The following is a 14,858-nucleotide window of genomic DNA, read 5'->3' on the forward strand; positions in this document are numbered from 1 at the left end:
CAAAGGTCCACAGCAGAGCAGACACACCGCCCCTTGCACTGAACAGACCGCATGGGGCAGAACAGGCCACGGACCCGCTTGGCTCTGGCCAGGAGCAGAAGGCAGGGCAGGCAGGAATAGGCAGGTTCACAAACAAGCTGCAGAAATGCTTTTTATTCACATACAAGTCAGTGTCATCAGGAACAGAAGGATATCTCTGCCACACAATAACAGCACCCACTCAGGGCATACAAACAGAGTGTTTGCACAGAAGACTCAGGGTCCCCGTAAGGAACCAGAGCAACATGCAGGAAGTCCCCTTCTGAGGGACGTTTAATATCCCTGAACTAGTGCTAAGGTAAAAAAATAAAAAATATCTCTATAAACAAAGTACTCTCAAAGCACAGCACCAACCCCTTAACTCCTTACTTGCTCCCTGAAGCGTGAGGCGTTCTCTCCAAGTGACCGTGCCGCACACGGTATTACCACGGCCAGAAATGTGCATGTCAGGAACCAAGCCTCATCTCCTGAAGGCCAGGTTAGATATTCTATCCCCAACAGCCGCACAGGAAAGTTAGGAAACTTTCCTCCTTAACTTAGTATTTCAACTAGGTGTTCCTACCACGAGCACCTGGAGACCCCAGAGCTGTAACATATGAAAACATCCCAAAAATACAGCACGGATACTGGCAGGGGTCACCCACAATTCAGTGGAGAAGAGCTTATTCCTACAAACTGAAAGCACCTGTTGCCTTCAGGCATTTCAGGTCCACCACAAGCAATCAGCTGGCCAAAGAGTACCTTCTGCAAGAGACGGTCTTCCCAGCCTTAATTTACCCCAGAACCACCCGGCTCTGCCAACAGAAATAAGGTTTTCGTGGAAGGAGACCTCCCTGGGACTCCCTCCAGGGCACACAATCTCCTTAGCTGCAGTGACAATTAACCCCTGCTTTAACCAATTATTCAAATTTAAAAGAAATAAAATATCTTTCTTGCCACACGCATCTGACATGGAGAACATCAGCCCGTGGAGCTGGAGTCCCCTCAGGCTACTGCTGTCCCTGAGGTCATGCCATGGTGCTGCAGCTCCTCTGCTCCTCCACACCAGTACAAATGTCCCCCACGCTCGGGAACGCCTTCCTATGGGTCAGGAGTCCCCAGCCTCTGTTTCAGCATCAGGTACTGCAAGAGAAATAAAATCAGGTGTTAACAATTAAATCCCAGAGACAGAGAAGCAGGAAAGCACCTGCCTTTGCAGATTAGCCAGCAAAGTCATCACACTCAGCCAGAATCACAGAATCATAGAAACAGATTCCATATATGGAATAATGAAAAAATTCTGTGATTCTATAGAATCACAGAATCATTCCTGATTCTATGATTCTAAGAGGCAGGGCCAGGCCCTTACGTTTTTACGGCTGACGATAGCTTGTTGCAACCACAGCAGCTCCATGATCAAGTGATTTCTGTAGGACTGGAGGCCAGTTCGAGTTCGGGGAAGTTCCTTTATATCCTCAAGTGGAATTTCTGCAGAGAAATGGAAGAAACTATTACCAGAACACTCACATTGCATCTACCATCCATCCTGCAATGAGTTTCTCTAACCTCTCCAGTACAGTCTTGAGGTTTTGATTCTCCAAGGATCTACACTTTGCCACCCACACTCATCACCAGGTCATTCAAAGCACGTGGGCAGAGGGCACAGCCCTGGCCACGGTACACAGGGGCTCCCGTCCCTTACCCAGGCAGGCTTCGAGGGACTCTGACTCCTGGACAGTGCTGTCCCACACGGATGACACACTGCTGTTCTGCCACTCCTCGCTCTCTGCTAGGGCACTGCACCCCTTTGCAGTGCTTTTATCTGTGTCAGCCCCTGGATTTGGGGGTCTTGCTACATCACATTCACCCAGGGAGCTCGGGTCTTCCTCGCTTTGCAGCTGGGCTGTAGGTTTCACGCTGCTGCTGCTGCAGCCCCAGTCCCGCTCCGGTTCGGAAGCATCCAGCTCCTGCTCTGTTTTCTCTGTGCTGGCCTTGTCACTCGGTACAGACTCTTGTATAGCCGAACACTTTCCTTGCAGTGACTTCTAGAGAAGCAACATGCGACAAACTGAACAAACAGACATAAAGGAAAACAGAAAGATCTGAAGGGGGGCTGTGCTGTGGGCCAGGGCTCTGTCCCAGCCAGGCACCTGCCGTTACCAGCGATTCTGCCCCGATACTGACATGCTCTGGTCGGGCCACACAGATTTTTAAAGGGCCTCTCTTCCAGAGGCAGCAAATGCATTAAATAGCAGCACTCAGCCACCACAGGAGTGGGTCTGACTGTTTGCTAGGAATGGCTGAGGTGGGCGCACGGAGGGGAGGTCTGCAGAAACCCCCGTGCAGGCCGGGTGTTTGAACCCTCGCATGGGGACTCGGTGACAAAACGGGATGAGCCAGAGCCTTGGCTCTGTAACTGTCACTTTCCTCAGGTAGAAATAGAGCGCAGGGTCGACAGAGACAGTTCCTGGGCAGCGCAGCGCAAGCAGCACCCGAGGCGCCCACCTTCCAGGCCATGCTCCCCCCAAGAGCTGCCGAGCCCCCGGCCCACCCTCCCACCCTCCCGGTGGCCACGGGCACGGGCACAGACCTTGGGGACAAAGACGGGCCTCGGCAGGTACCGTCCCGTCCACTGCAGCTCGCTCAGGTCTCCTTCGATCTCCCTCACCACCTCCTCGTACTCCTGCTGCAAGCTCCTGAAGCGCCGCCGCAGCAGCCAGCCCCTGACGCAGGCCTGCGGGCAGAGGCACCACAGGAGCCCCGCGCCCCCCGACACCCCCAAAGCCACCCCCTGACCCCCGAGAGCCACCCCCGGCCCCCTGTGGTTAAGAAACGATCGCGGCCGAGCCTGGAGCCAAGTCAGTTTAATGGCAGCGCGCCCCGGCCCGGCCCTCCCGCCGTGCCCCCCTCGGACCCCCACCTGCAGGCGGGTCACGGCGCCCAGCAGCCGCCGCCACTGCTCAGCCTCCGCCTGCGGGCCCGGCGCCGCCACCGCCGCCATCACCACGGGGCACCGGGCACCGGCCGATGGCGTCACCCGCCCGGCCATGGGGGCCCACAAGATGGCGGCGGGGCTGGGGGGGGGGGAAAGGGGGAGGGCCCGGTCCCAGTCCCCGCTGTTTTCTCCCAGGCTGGTGCCCGAGGTGTCGCCGCCATCAGTGCTGCAGTGGGGGCATGAGGGGGGGGTCCTCCCCGTGCGGGGCTGTGGCTGCTGCTCCGTCCCGTCCCGTCCCACGGGGCCTCTTCCTCGCAGCAGCCTCCTCCTCGCAGCAGGGACGGCACCGGGTCAGGCTGCAGCCTCCTCAGGGCCCGGGCTCTCCGCCAGGTGCAGCTTCTGTCTGGGCCCGCGTCAAGGGAAAGCACCGGAGGCTGCGCCATCCCCTGCCACCTGCCACCACCGCCACTGCCACCCCATGCCAAGGATACATGGAGCTGCTCAGCTCCTCCAGCTGCGGGAGGCAAAGGGAGAGGCTGCAGCACCGGTGGGGAGGCCAGGGGCCGGTGGGGACCCCACCAGCACTGCAGGGCTGGGCACGGAGCGCGGAGGTGCCACTCACGTGCACCAGCAGCTGGTCCAGGTTCCTGTCAGCCACCGCCTTCTTCTGCTCCTCAGGGAGCTCCTCCACGCAGATGTCGAGGCCAAAGTGCAGCCGTGCCAGCTTCTCCTGCATCTCCCGCACGTGCTCCAGCTGCTCAAAGGAGCACTCCTTCCCTGCGCCCGCGGGTGGGAGCCGTCACAGCCCGCCAGCGCAGCCCCCGCACCCCCCGGCCCCCAGCCCCTCACCGAAAGCCTGCAGCTTGCCCGAGTGGAAGTCGCTGAGGAGGCTGAGCAGCCCCCCCTCCATCTCGCACACGTCGGAGACCTCAGTGAGGAAGCTGTGCTGCAGCGGAGCCCCCCGTGCCGCCCCCGTGCCACCTGCCCGCACTCTCTCCTTGCTCGCCCTGCGCAGAACACGCAGGTGGTGGCACCGCCAGACCCCCCCGGCCCCTCAGCTCCCGAGGGGGCCGCAGGGACCGAGGGTCCCCCACACCAGCACTGACCGCCGGGGCCTGGCGCGCTGCTGGGCCGAGGGCAGGGCGGGCAGCGGCAGCGCGAAGGACGCGCTCTTGCTGACGGGCAGCGGCCGTGGGGCCCCGGCAGGCACCGGCTGGGCCCTGGGGCTCCGCTTCTTCCTCCGTTCCTCCATCCTGGACGGAGCTGCGGGACAGGCACCCGCGCGGGATGGACGCACGGCTCTTGGCAGCCCCTTCCCTGTGCGGGGCCTCTTTGTTCTCACAACCCCAGCGAGGCGACGCGGTGGGGCTCGGTGGGCTGCAGCAGGGCTCCACAAGTTGTGGCGGGGCTCGGTGGGTTGCAGCGAGGTTCGGCAGCAGCAGGAGGGCCGAGGCCAGGCGCTCTGCCCGCACTTGCTGGGATCCACGGCCGGGCTCGGGCTGCGTTATCTCGGTCTGCGCCGCAGCATCACGGCGCAGGGCAGAGCCTGGGACCTGAAAAACAGCCAGGGAGCTCCCAGCCAGGGATTACTTCACAGCGTCATCTCCCAGAGCCGCAGAAAAGGGGATTTCAGCCCCAGCGGCGCAGGGCAAGCCCCCGGATGCCCTAAGGGAGAGCTGGAGCTGAGACCACCGGAGGGACCCGACACCCCCCGAGCCCTCCCAGGAATATTTCGACCCCCCCTCCCCCCCCCCCAAGCTCCTCCTGGGCCCTCAGCGGTGGCAGGACGGGGCTGAGGGAGCCCCTTGCTTTGTGGCAGGCTCCGGCTGCCCCCCCCCGAGCAGCGGGACGGGGACAGGGACGGGGACACCGACCTGCGGCAGGCCCCCCCGCTCCGTCCCGTCCCGTCCCGTCCCGCGGAGCCGCCCGGCCGCCTCCCCAGCCCCGCAGGACGGCCGCAGCCCCGGGGCCGGGATTTGCATTTAAAGGGAACGGGAACTTCCTCCGGGCTCCGCACGGCCCCGGGGCGCTGCTGCCGGGCCGGACACCGCCGGCATCGGCACCGGCATCGCGCTGGGGAGGGCAGGATGCGGCCCCGGTCCTGGGCAGCCGCACGCACAGCGGGCCCCGAGCGGGTAACGGGGGCTGCGCCCCAGCGCCTTCCCCACGAGCACCCCAGCAAAACCGGGGGGGTGTCGCAAATGCCAAGGGCTGACCCCTCAGCGGGCTGACGGCACCGGTGCCAGGAGGGTCCTCGGCTGGGCTGTGCCTGCGGGACCCCAGGGTGGGTGCAGTGCGGGGCCCCAGGGGCTCCCCCAGCTCCCAGGGGAGAGCAGCACGAGCTGCCCCGTGCCGGGGGTCCTGGGCACAGACCCCCACCCATTCCCCTCAGGCAGGGATGTGCCGGCAGCTTTGCACCTGAAGTCCCCCTCCCAGCCTCCCCACTCCCACCCCACAAGCCAGCGTCCCCCATTTCGCTCCCAAACACGGCCCTAACGCCCGAGAAATAACACAGACAGCAGCAGTGAGTTTGTGTGCACTTCTATTGGGTACCAAGATACATACACCAGCCCCCCGCGGAGGTTATCTGTACCATAACAGAAAAAAAAAAAAGGGTGGTGGTTGTGGTGGTGACTTTCTATGAGATTTTTCTTTGAAAGAGCAAGAAGAGAAGCCCAGAGCCAGGCTGCAGCCCTCGCCCAGCCCTGCTGCCGGGGAACTGGGGGCTCCTGCTGGGCCAGAGCTACATTCACTCACTCCAGAAGGCCCCTGGCAGAGGCAGATGCGTCCCCATGCAGGAGGAAGCGATGCTGGCGGTGCAGAGCTAGAAGAAAAAGCCCCACGGAACTCCAGGGAACGTATCCTAGTGGATGTTCAAGACTGTGGCTCTACAGAGGCTTATTGGACTCTGTAGACAGCCGCAGTCATTAAGCCTGAACTCGCTGGACTTCCTCTGGAGGAAAGGGGGATGCAGAGGCACCTACTGCAGGCTGCTCCCAGGGCAGGTCCTTCGCAAGGGCACCGTACAATTGCAGAGAGAAGATGCAAGAGCAGCTGCATCACCAGAAAAGAAACCAAGGCTGTTCCACTGAATGCAGCCACCGCAAGGAACTGCTCAGGCCAGCTCACTTCAGCTTCAAGCAAGAAGGAAGGCAATGCTGAAAATAAAGTCTGCTGTAGAGAAGCTGCAGGAAGGGTTTCAAGGAAGCAGAGGTCTCCCAAAACAACAGTGAAAAGAGGAAGTCTTGAGAAACTAAGGAGAACTCCCCCAAGCCCCGTGCCAGCAAGCCTCACGTGTCTCTCAACGCCCTCCCGGCACAAGCGGGTCCTGTGGGCGAGCGCTTGGTCCTGCGGGCAGAGGCTGCGGCTCGCACCCAGACACAGCGGCGGCAGCTCAGGCCAGGCGGCAGCTGGCACCCGGGAGCTGCTCTTCTGACCAGGCAGAGGGCAAGGAGGGGGCCGGGCAGCGCCAGTGCAGACTGGAGGGCCCGCGGGGGGCTGAGTGCAGGAGGGACCAGCCCGCAGCACGGTCCTGTGCTGGTCCCAGCGGTTCAGCTTCAGCAGGTCGCGGAGCAGACACAGGTTGGATCTTCCTGGAGCCCCAGCTCCGTGAACGCCTCCAGGACCACCCCGCTCAGCGCCAAGGGGTGGTCCTGAGGCAGGGCAGAGCTCAGCTGGAAGGACCTCCCCGTCCCCTTGCACAACTGATCACACGTGCTTGTGCAAAACACTTCGGAGTTAGACCTTTGGATTAACTGTTTAATACACTTGTGCACATGTGCGTATAGCAAAGAGGCAACTGTGAATCATAAGGCTATCGAGACATTGGCAGGTTCTGGGAAGAGCAAAGACCCTGCAGGAGGCCTGGGTGAACCAGGCGTCCACAGTTTGCTTCTTTTTGTCCCCATTCAATACACAAAACCCATACAGAGGGGAAACAGCCTCTCTCGCCCTCGTTTGCTCAGCTCATACTCAAGAGAGCTGCCAGCCAGAGCATGAGAAAGCAATAACAAGTCCAGGAGCTCCCTCCTGCCTGTTGCAGAGGAGGGAGGGAGAATCCAGAGCTGGGAAACGCTTCTGCTCTCCCTCGCTCAACTCTTTTGCTGTCACTCAACGTGAGAGTGTCGCCGTGAAGGCAGAGGAAGCAACGCACCCAGCTGTCCCCGTGCCACGAGCCGGAGGAGGGCTGGGGCCGATCCATGCACCTGCTTTCCTGAGCTGCACGAGATTTTGGGGGAGTCACAGCCTGCCAATGACAAGGTCTTTTAGTGAAAGGGACAATCAGTTGAGTCTCCATATATTAGTTATTCACGCACACGCAGGGAGGTGGGTCGTTCTAGGTTCCGTATATATTCATATATAAAGTGTACGTTGCCCTGCACAGGTTTTATATACCATATATATATATGTCTCACACATATATATATATATATAAAAATTTAAAAACCCTCCAAAAACCTACGCTAGGAAATCTCGAAGCCCAGGGAGGGCTGTCCTCTTGCACCTGTCCAAGGACCAGGAGAGGGGCATCGGAGTCTGGAAACATTCACGCTACCCTCCCTCGCCCTACCTCTGCCTACCGCACGGGGGGCTCAGTCAGCGCCCTGAGGGCCCTCCTCAGTCCCACTCTGCCCCAGGCCTCCTATGCTCAGTTCTCCAAGCGTCTCCGCAGGATCTGTGCCGTGCGTTGGCTTTCCCGAGTGAAGGCAATCCTCAGCCAGGCGCTGCTCTGCTGGGGCACCTCCTGCCACCGCCTCGGAGCCCTCCCGGGCTGGGTCCTTCAGGGGCTCCGACAGGTCCATGTCTGCCCGGGGCGCGTGGGCACACAGGTCCTGAACCTTCTTGTTGAGGTCGTTGCGCTCCGTCTGCAGGGCTCGGCACAGTTTCTCCAGGCGCTGGATTTTCACCTGAAGCCCCTCTAGCTCTTTATCCCGTAGGGTTTTCTGCAAATAGAGAGGCAGCTTTCAGACTACCACACTGGGGAGGAAGGCAGAAAGGGAGAGAGACAAAACCCCAAAGGGAACTTCAGGGGAAAAAGACCACGCAAAATGCCTGCCTCAGCACAGAAAGCCAGAGCCTCCTTACCTCTTCAGCCATTTCCAAGAGAGCCTTGTTGCTGCTCTCCCAGCGAGAACGGTACATAGTGGTCTCTTTCTCCAGCTTCTTAATTTTCTTAGTCATCTAAGTGACAGAAAGGGAACAAATGAGCCAGTGATACAGTGGGGCACACCTCGTGTATCCACAAATGGCAACCTGCTTTCAGACACCAAGATCCTGCTGTCCTGCACAACGTCTCCTTGCCTTGTTGCTGTCAGCGTCAAGTGGGAAACACCAAGCAGGTAACACAAACCAGGAGACAGGGGTAGCGCTGCTTTTTGTGATTCAGGAGGGGTGCAGCAGCCACCCCGCAAGTCCAGTATCCACCTTCTATCAGCAGCCAGCTCGTGGCTGGTTTAATGCCAGCAGAACTCAACAAAACAGAGCTGCAGCTTATCCCGCTGACAGACGCAGCGAGGAGACAGGCAGTGCCTCCAGCCCACACGCTCTGACAGGCAGCGACAGCGTTACCCACCTTCTCCATCTCCTGTTTAAATGTCGTGAACACTTCGCTGCTTTTGGAAAGGGTGTTCTGGAATTCTTCAAACTTCTCTGTGTAGAGAGCAAGCTGCAGGGAGAGACAGGGTTACAGCTCCTCGCCATGGCACCTCCCGACAGCCTTCCCCGGGAGAGGGGAGATTTTAGCCAAGAAGTGAGCTAGTTATCTTGTGACTGAACTTTACGACAAACAACCTAGCAGCATGGGGCTGCTCTGCCAACTTTAGGTACTGGAAAATGCGGAACAGTATTTCTTCTTTCTTAGGGAAACATCCTCAGAGAATGATGTGCTCTGCAAACACCTCCTGGCCTTGGCAGGAAGCACTTGCTGGGTCTGATTCAGCAGAGCATGATCACACAACTGCTCCCAGCACTGGGAAACGTGCTGGTAAAACCAAGGCCCCTTTCTCCCACAAGGCAGAAGAGCTGAAAGAGGTCTCAGCAAACTCTGCGCTGCCACAGACACACCGATACCAAACTCAGGAACAGTCCTGCCCTTGTGTTTTCCAGATTAAGCAACTTCAGGTTGTTCCCCGCTGAGGGAGAGAGGAAGAGAAAACAAACAAACTAGCAGGCAAACGAACAAGCAGGCTGAGCGCACACAGACCAGGTAGCTCACCTGCTGCTTCAGATGGGTCTCCTGCTGCTTCATCAGCTCACACATCCTCTGCGACTCCACAGCTTCCTTCAGCAGCTAGGGAAGAACAAAAGCCGTTACCTCGCCGCCACCAGGGGAAGTTCCTGATACGCGCTGCACAGCTGGTGCTTGGCCTGGAGACAGCAGAGGGCTGGGAGAAACGCCAAGGGCAGAGCGGGGGCTCCAGCCGTGCTCCTGAGGCAGCTGGGGGCACAGTCACTGCCGGGCAAACAGCGGGCCTGGGATGGCCTCATCCGACACGGGCTCTGCGCGTAGGAACCCAGCAGCAACAAACCTCCACGAACAAGGCAAAAAGCTAACTGCTTGCAACCGTTACAGACTTGCTGCGAGACTTACAAAGTCCTTCTCCCGCTGGTGTCTCTCCTCTGCCTCCTTCAGCATCTCCTGTGCCTGCTGGAGCTTGGCGTCCACGAGCTGCTGCTGCAGGTCCTTGTGTTTGAACACCTTCTCAATGTGCTGCCAAGGAAACGCCACCAGTCACTGACACGCTCGGCTAGGGCCCTGCTGCCCAGGTGGCAGAGATCCCGAGGGAAGACCCCAGAGCCCCGAGGCCCCTTCTCCCACCAGTCCCTGCCCAGAAACACGCTCCCCGGGGCAGAACGGGCGCACCCCAGCAGGCTGCCCCAGGCCCCCGCCCCAACCCACCTCCTCCCGCAGCTCGTACTGCTCGATGAGCTTCTTGAGCCGCTCCGCCAGCTCCATGTTCTCCTGGCGCAGCTTGGAGTTCCTCTCGTTGTGCTGCTCCATCTGGAGCTGGATGTCGTTCAGCGTCACCTGGAAGTGGGAGGTGACCTCCTTCCGCTTCTCCTCTTCCTCCCGGGCACGCTGGACACCCTCCTCCTGCACGAGCAGGGCAGAGACAGCAGGGCCACGTCAGGCTCCGTGCGGGCAGGCAGGTGAGCGAAGCTGCCCACGCCGTGCTGCTCCGAGCCCAGCCAGCCTCCCGCTAACGTTGGTATCAACCAGGAAGGGACCATGGGCCATTGCCTGAGCACCCCTTCCTCAGCCTGCCCTGGGCCCTTCCCCGGCATTTCTGCAGGGAACACAGCCCAGAACGCCTGGGCACGGTGGATAAGTCATGCCCCTTCCTCCTGGGTGCCTCCTTGAGTTACCCCAAGGGCAGAAGCGGGCAGCACCGCAGAGCACAAGGACGCGCAGGCAATTTGCTGACCCCGGAGAACTCCCTCGCACAGCAGCAGCTCCACTGAGCGGCTAGATCAAGTCGCTGCTGCTCCTGGCCACGGCTGGCGCAGTCACCAAGGGGCACGCTGCATCCCGGGCACTGCCCACCCTCCTTCCCTATGAGAGCTGCGCCAGCCCACAAAACTCCCTGCTTTTCTCTACACGAGACCACGCGGGTCAGCCCCCTGCCCTCCTCCTCTCCCTCGCAAGGCGAAGGCTTAACAGCAGAACTAAACGCCTGCTCTGGAAGTCATCAGGCTGTGGGCAACCACGGGCAGAGGTCAGCTTGCCAGAGAGGCTCCCAGCCCCGCAGCAAGCGATCCGAGTGCTCGGGAGGAAGCAGCTCCTGGAGCAGTGCCCGGGAGACACTTGCCTTGAGGGTGCGGTTGTGTCTCTGCAGCTCGCGGCACAGACTCTCCAGCTTGCTGCGGGCCAGGATGGCCTTGCTGTGCTCGCTCTGCAGGTGGTCCTTCTCTTGCACCAGCTGCGTCTGCTTCTTCTGCAAGATCTTCATCTGCTTCTGGGAGTTACGGTGCTCTTCCAGCTAGGGCAGGAGAGCAAAGGGCACAGATGTAGCAAAACAGACCAGGGCAAAGCTGTGCCTGTATGAGGGAACAGGGGGACCAAAGAAGTGCTCTGTGTACCGTAAGAGGACAACAAGAGTTTTATAACACAAAAGGTGCTGGTTTTGAGCAGAGCAGAACTGATGCAGAGCCCAAAGTCCCCTGGACTGGGCCTTTCTCCTTCCTGAATCGGGATCCTACCAGGACCCGACAGACTCACGCATTTCTCCAGCAGCTCCACGCACACGTTGCTCACACGGAGCAGAGCTCTGAGCACACGGCCAGCCGCAGGGAAACCTGAACACAACCCCTTGGGATGCACGCGGACAGTCCCAGGTCTCCTCTGCCCTGAATACAGCACGTGCTCAGGTTAAACGTGGCCCATGAGAAATATGTGCGTACTCAGCTCTACAACACGCTCCTAGCAGCGCGCTGGCTCTGCCAAACACGTTTCTTGCTAAGAAATCATCAACAGAAGCACAGTGACTGAGTGGTGGGGCAGGAGATGTACCCGCGTGGTCCTGTCGCAGCTGGGCCTGCCAGCTCACAGCTCAGCCCTGCCTGCAGAGATGAGGAACGCAGGCTCAGCAGAACTGGCCACGTACGCTACCAGGACAAGATGGGCAAGAGATGCAGCTTCCACTTACAGGGACAGACACGAAGCGTATCTGAAGCCCTCTTACACGCTGACCTGCCAAAAATGCTCCTGTCCCTGCTTACACCTCTACAGGATGTCAAACCAACAATGCCCAGCCAGACCAAGCAACGCCTGCCCTCTGACATCTGGATATCCAGCACCACAGAGATCCCGGAACATACACGACAAAGCTACAGGAGTGTTCCCGGACCGCCCCTCCCAACACCAAGAGCACAATAACCTGCGGCCACCGTCTGCCTCACCACACAGTTCCGGTGCTTGCTGCAGCAGCGTCCTCCCTCTGCCCCAGCACCTGGCACGCAGACGCAAGGACTCACCAGCTCAGCGTATTTCTTGCACAGTGCTGCCAGTTTCTCCTCTGGAGTGCTCAGGGTGTTCAGCGTCTGCATCAGCAAAGTGATTTCCTTGCCTGGAACGAGACACAGCATGAAAAAAAAAAAAAAAGTAAACATCACTCACGCAGAATTCTGGCTCCTAAAGGCGAGGACAGCAGAGACAAAGCAGGCCTCGCAGCCATGAATGCCCTGGGCCAGAGCTCCCAACCCCAGTGCCTCCCCAGGGCTCTGTCCCACAGCCCGCCTTGCGCGCAGCAGGCGAGCGATCAGAGCAGCCAGGGAGAGACTTGGTTTTCGGAGCAGGGAACCACCACCGGGCTGCCCAGACGAGCTGTGTCCCGCAGAGGGGAAACGTGCAGAACTCAGAGGCTGGGGCAGCACCCAGGACCTGTCAGTGCCTTTGCAGCTCTCGGTTTCCTCCCACACCACAAGGAGATGCCGTACCGCTCCCAGACCCTGCTGCACATCACGCACCCAAGGTGCTTGCTGTGCTAAGGGCAGCACAAAATCCACCTCTGCTCCAAGGCTCTCGGGCTGGCGGCACCGCCGCCGCAGGGCACCTCTTACCTAGGCCCTTGGCTTTCTTCTTCTCCTGAGCCTTCTTCTGATCCCGCTCCCCGCACTCCTCGCCGGGTCGGAACTCCTCCGTCCCCTTCGTGCCCTCCTTCTCCCCGTTCATCTCGGGGCCACCCGGCTCCTGCTCGCCGTTCCTCGGGGACTCGCTGCGACACTTCTCCACCTCCTCCGGCTCCGCAGGCTCGCTCTGCCCGCCGTCCTCGCCCGGACCCTCCTGGCTGGCATCCACGCAGTACGTGTTCAAGATGTCCTCAAGCTGTCTGCTCAGCTCTTCCGAGACGTCTCGCACGGCAGGCCGGGAGGACTTGGTGTCCTCCTGCGTGAGAGGAGCTGTGGGAGACGCGAACACAAAGCATGATGCTTCCCCCACGCAGCCTATTCTCTGCTCCCCAGAGACACGCAGCCAGGGCGAGGTTTCCCCGAGCACCCCACGGCACGGGGCAGGCCGAACTTCCACCAACACAAGCCGCTTTGTTCAGGCGGCGTCTCCAGGCGCTGCCCTGACAATGGAGGTGCATTCCTGGCAGCCTCCCCTTTGATCACGAGAGCATGACCAAGCCCCTGACATCTGTCAACAGCAAGAACTGCCCCCTACCCGCCAGCCTTTAGCACAAGCAGGTTGTGCACGAGTTTTCCCTCAGAGGAGCAGCCTGCAGATACCCCCAGAGCCGAGCTTTTGGGTCATTCCCTCTTCCCACACGTAGGAGCAGCTGCACTGGCTCAGACCAAACGCGTCTCGTCCCCAGCAGCAGACACGCGGGGAAGAGCAGGCAGCGCATCCTTCGGCACACTTCTGTGCTTCCAAAGTTCCCCCAAAGGGGAGATTTACAGCAGCGGGTTATTAAACTAACTCCGTTAACTCTATTATTAAACTACCTCTATTCACCGGGCACTTCCTACATCACACGCTTACAAGGCGTGAGCATCCAAGGCGAGGTTACCGTTAACCAAGCACCCCCGTGATTACCCGTTTTTTTGTCTCCCAGGCAATTATTTTTACCAAGTGCTAATGACAGAGCAGATCGCCCAACGCTACCCCCAGGAGGGTTGGCTGACACGTTCTGTGTGGAACCCTGGAGGGGGTCCCTGGAGGCTTAAGCCCTACAAACAGCCCACAAAAATCAAAAAAATCAAAAATCCACACCAGAATCAACTCTGAGCCTCAGAAAAGGAGCAGTAACTACTTCAGACCCATGTATGCGCAGGAGCTGCAGGAAAGCAGGACTTTCTGCCCCTGAAACCACACCTGCCCTCGCCCGAGCACCAGGGGGTGCGCACAGCACCCCGCCCTCGCCCAGAAGCAGCAGCGGCCCCGCTACCCCCCGGCCTGGAACCCTCCCTCGGGGTTTCCCCGTGCCTCCTGCCCGTGCCGCCAGCCGCAGGCAGCGGGCGCACGCCCCGGCCCCTCCCCACCTTCCAGCGCCGCCGTGACCTCGGCCGGGTCGCCCTCCTCCAGCAGCAGGGAGCCGCCAGCCGCGGAGGTGCCCGCGGGGCGCGGGGCTGCCTTGGCTTCCCCACCTTGGTTCTTCATCGCCGCCTGTGCCTGCTTGGTCCCGGCGAGCCCTGGTGGAAGAGAAACGGGGGGGGGAAGCCCCGGGGTTTAACGGGGGTGAAACTGGGGGTTAACGGGGACAAGACCCGGGGGTTTAACGGGGGTGAAACCGTGGGGTTTAACGGGACGAAGCCCTGTGGTTTAACAGGGGTGAAGCCCCAGAGTTTAACAGGAGAGAAACCCGGGGATTTAACGGGGCCCAGCCCCGGGGGTTTAACGGGGGCCAAGCCCCGGGGTTTAACGGACGGCAGACACCCCCCCCCCCCGCCTCCGGGCAGCTCCGGGGCACCCCCGGGCGCGGGGACGCAGCCGGCTCTCGCCGCCCCCCCCCCCCCCCGCCTTGCCGTGGGGCCGCAGCTCCTGGGGGCCCCGGCCCCGGCCCGTGCTGGGGAGCACCGGGGGGGAGGGGGGAGAGCAGCGCCCCCGGTGCCCCCCCCCGGCACCGCAATGACGTCACGCACGTACCCCGGTGGCGTCAGCGGTGTGACGTAGTCGCCCCTCTCTCCTTCAGCCAATCAGCGGCCAGAAGCCGGCGGCGCTCCGGTGCACCGGCGGGGAGGGGGAGGGGAGGAGAACGGCCCCGCCGCCGCTCCCGACCCCGCCGCTCCCGGCCCCGGCCCCGCTCCCGGCCCCGACGCCGCCGCCCCGCGCCCGCCGGGCCCCGCGCTGCAGGAAGCGGCTCCTGCCCGGGCCCCTCGCCGTGCGCGCACCACGCATGCGCCGCCCCGCGCCGCCGCCCAATCAGCGTCGGGCTTCGCGGGGCCCGCCGGGAAACGCCGGCAAGAA

General features: G+C 60.9%; 3 protein-coding genes across 6 annotated transcripts; all 3 read right to left on the minus strand.

Moving 5' to 3' along the window:
* Positions 1-138: 138 nt before the first annotated feature.
* IQCC (IQ motif containing C) lies at positions 139-3,072 on the minus strand. 2 transcript variants are annotated; one of them, XM_083810062.1, is made up of 5 exons: positions 2,939-3,072; positions 2,609-2,752; positions 1,721-2,063; positions 1,388-1,506; positions 139-1,161 (listed from the first exon to the last, which is right to left on the minus strand). In XM_083810062.1, exons 1-5 carry the CDS (start codon positions 3,065-3,067, stop codon positions 1,120-1,122), a joined length of 777 nt encoding a protein of 258 aa, XP_083666188.1. In that variant the 5' UTR covers positions 3,068-3,072; the 3' UTR covers positions 139-1,119. The 2 variants fall into 2 exon arrangements, with proteins under 2 accessions (XP_083666188.1, XP_083666189.1); XM_083810063.1 differs by lacking the exon at positions 2,609-2,752 and having other exon boundaries at positions 2,939-3,071.
* Positions 2,867-4,970, minus strand: CCDC28B (coiled-coil domain containing 28B). Its single transcript, XM_083810072.1, has 6 exons — positions 4,828-4,970; positions 4,060-4,506; positions 3,803-3,960; positions 3,576-3,730; positions 3,445-3,467; positions 2,867-3,356 (listed from the first exon to the last, which is right to left on the minus strand). The coding sequence occupies exons 2-6, from the start codon at positions 4,203-4,205 to the stop codon at positions 3,305-3,307; spliced, it is 534 nt and encodes a 177-aa protein (XP_083666198.1). The 5' UTR covers positions 4,206-4,506; positions 4,828-4,970; the 3' UTR covers positions 2,867-3,304.
* Positions 4,971-5,481: 511 nt separating this feature from the next.
* TXLNA (taxilin alpha) lies at positions 5,482-14,794 on the minus strand. 3 transcript variants are annotated; one of them, XM_083810023.1, is made up of 11 exons: positions 14,538-14,794; positions 13,934-14,083; positions 12,512-12,850; positions 11,927-12,018; positions 10,762-10,932; positions 9,852-10,046; positions 9,543-9,662; positions 9,168-9,242; positions 8,526-8,618; positions 8,039-8,134; positions 5,482-7,896 (listed from the first exon to the last, which is right to left on the minus strand). In XM_083810023.1, exons 2-11 carry the CDS (start codon positions 14,049-14,051, stop codon positions 7,546-7,548), a joined length of 1,650 nt encoding a protein of 549 aa, XP_083666149.1. In that variant the 5' UTR covers positions 14,052-14,083; positions 14,538-14,794; the 3' UTR covers positions 5,482-7,545. The 3 variants fall into 3 exon arrangements, with proteins under 3 accessions (XP_083666149.1, XP_083666151.1, XP_083666150.1); XM_083810025.1 differs by having other exon boundaries at positions 14,039-14,083; positions 14,538-14,783; XM_083810024.1 differs by lacking the exon at positions 14,538-14,794 and adding an exon at positions 14,417-14,513.
* Between the last annotated feature and the right edge of the window lie 64 nt (positions 14,795-14,858).

The sequence above is a fragment of the Anser anser genome (assembly GCF_964211835.1).
Source record: "Anser anser genome assembly, chromosome: 24".
Lineage (NCBI taxonomy): Eukaryota > Metazoa > Chordata > Aves > Anseriformes > Anatidae > Anser > Anser anser.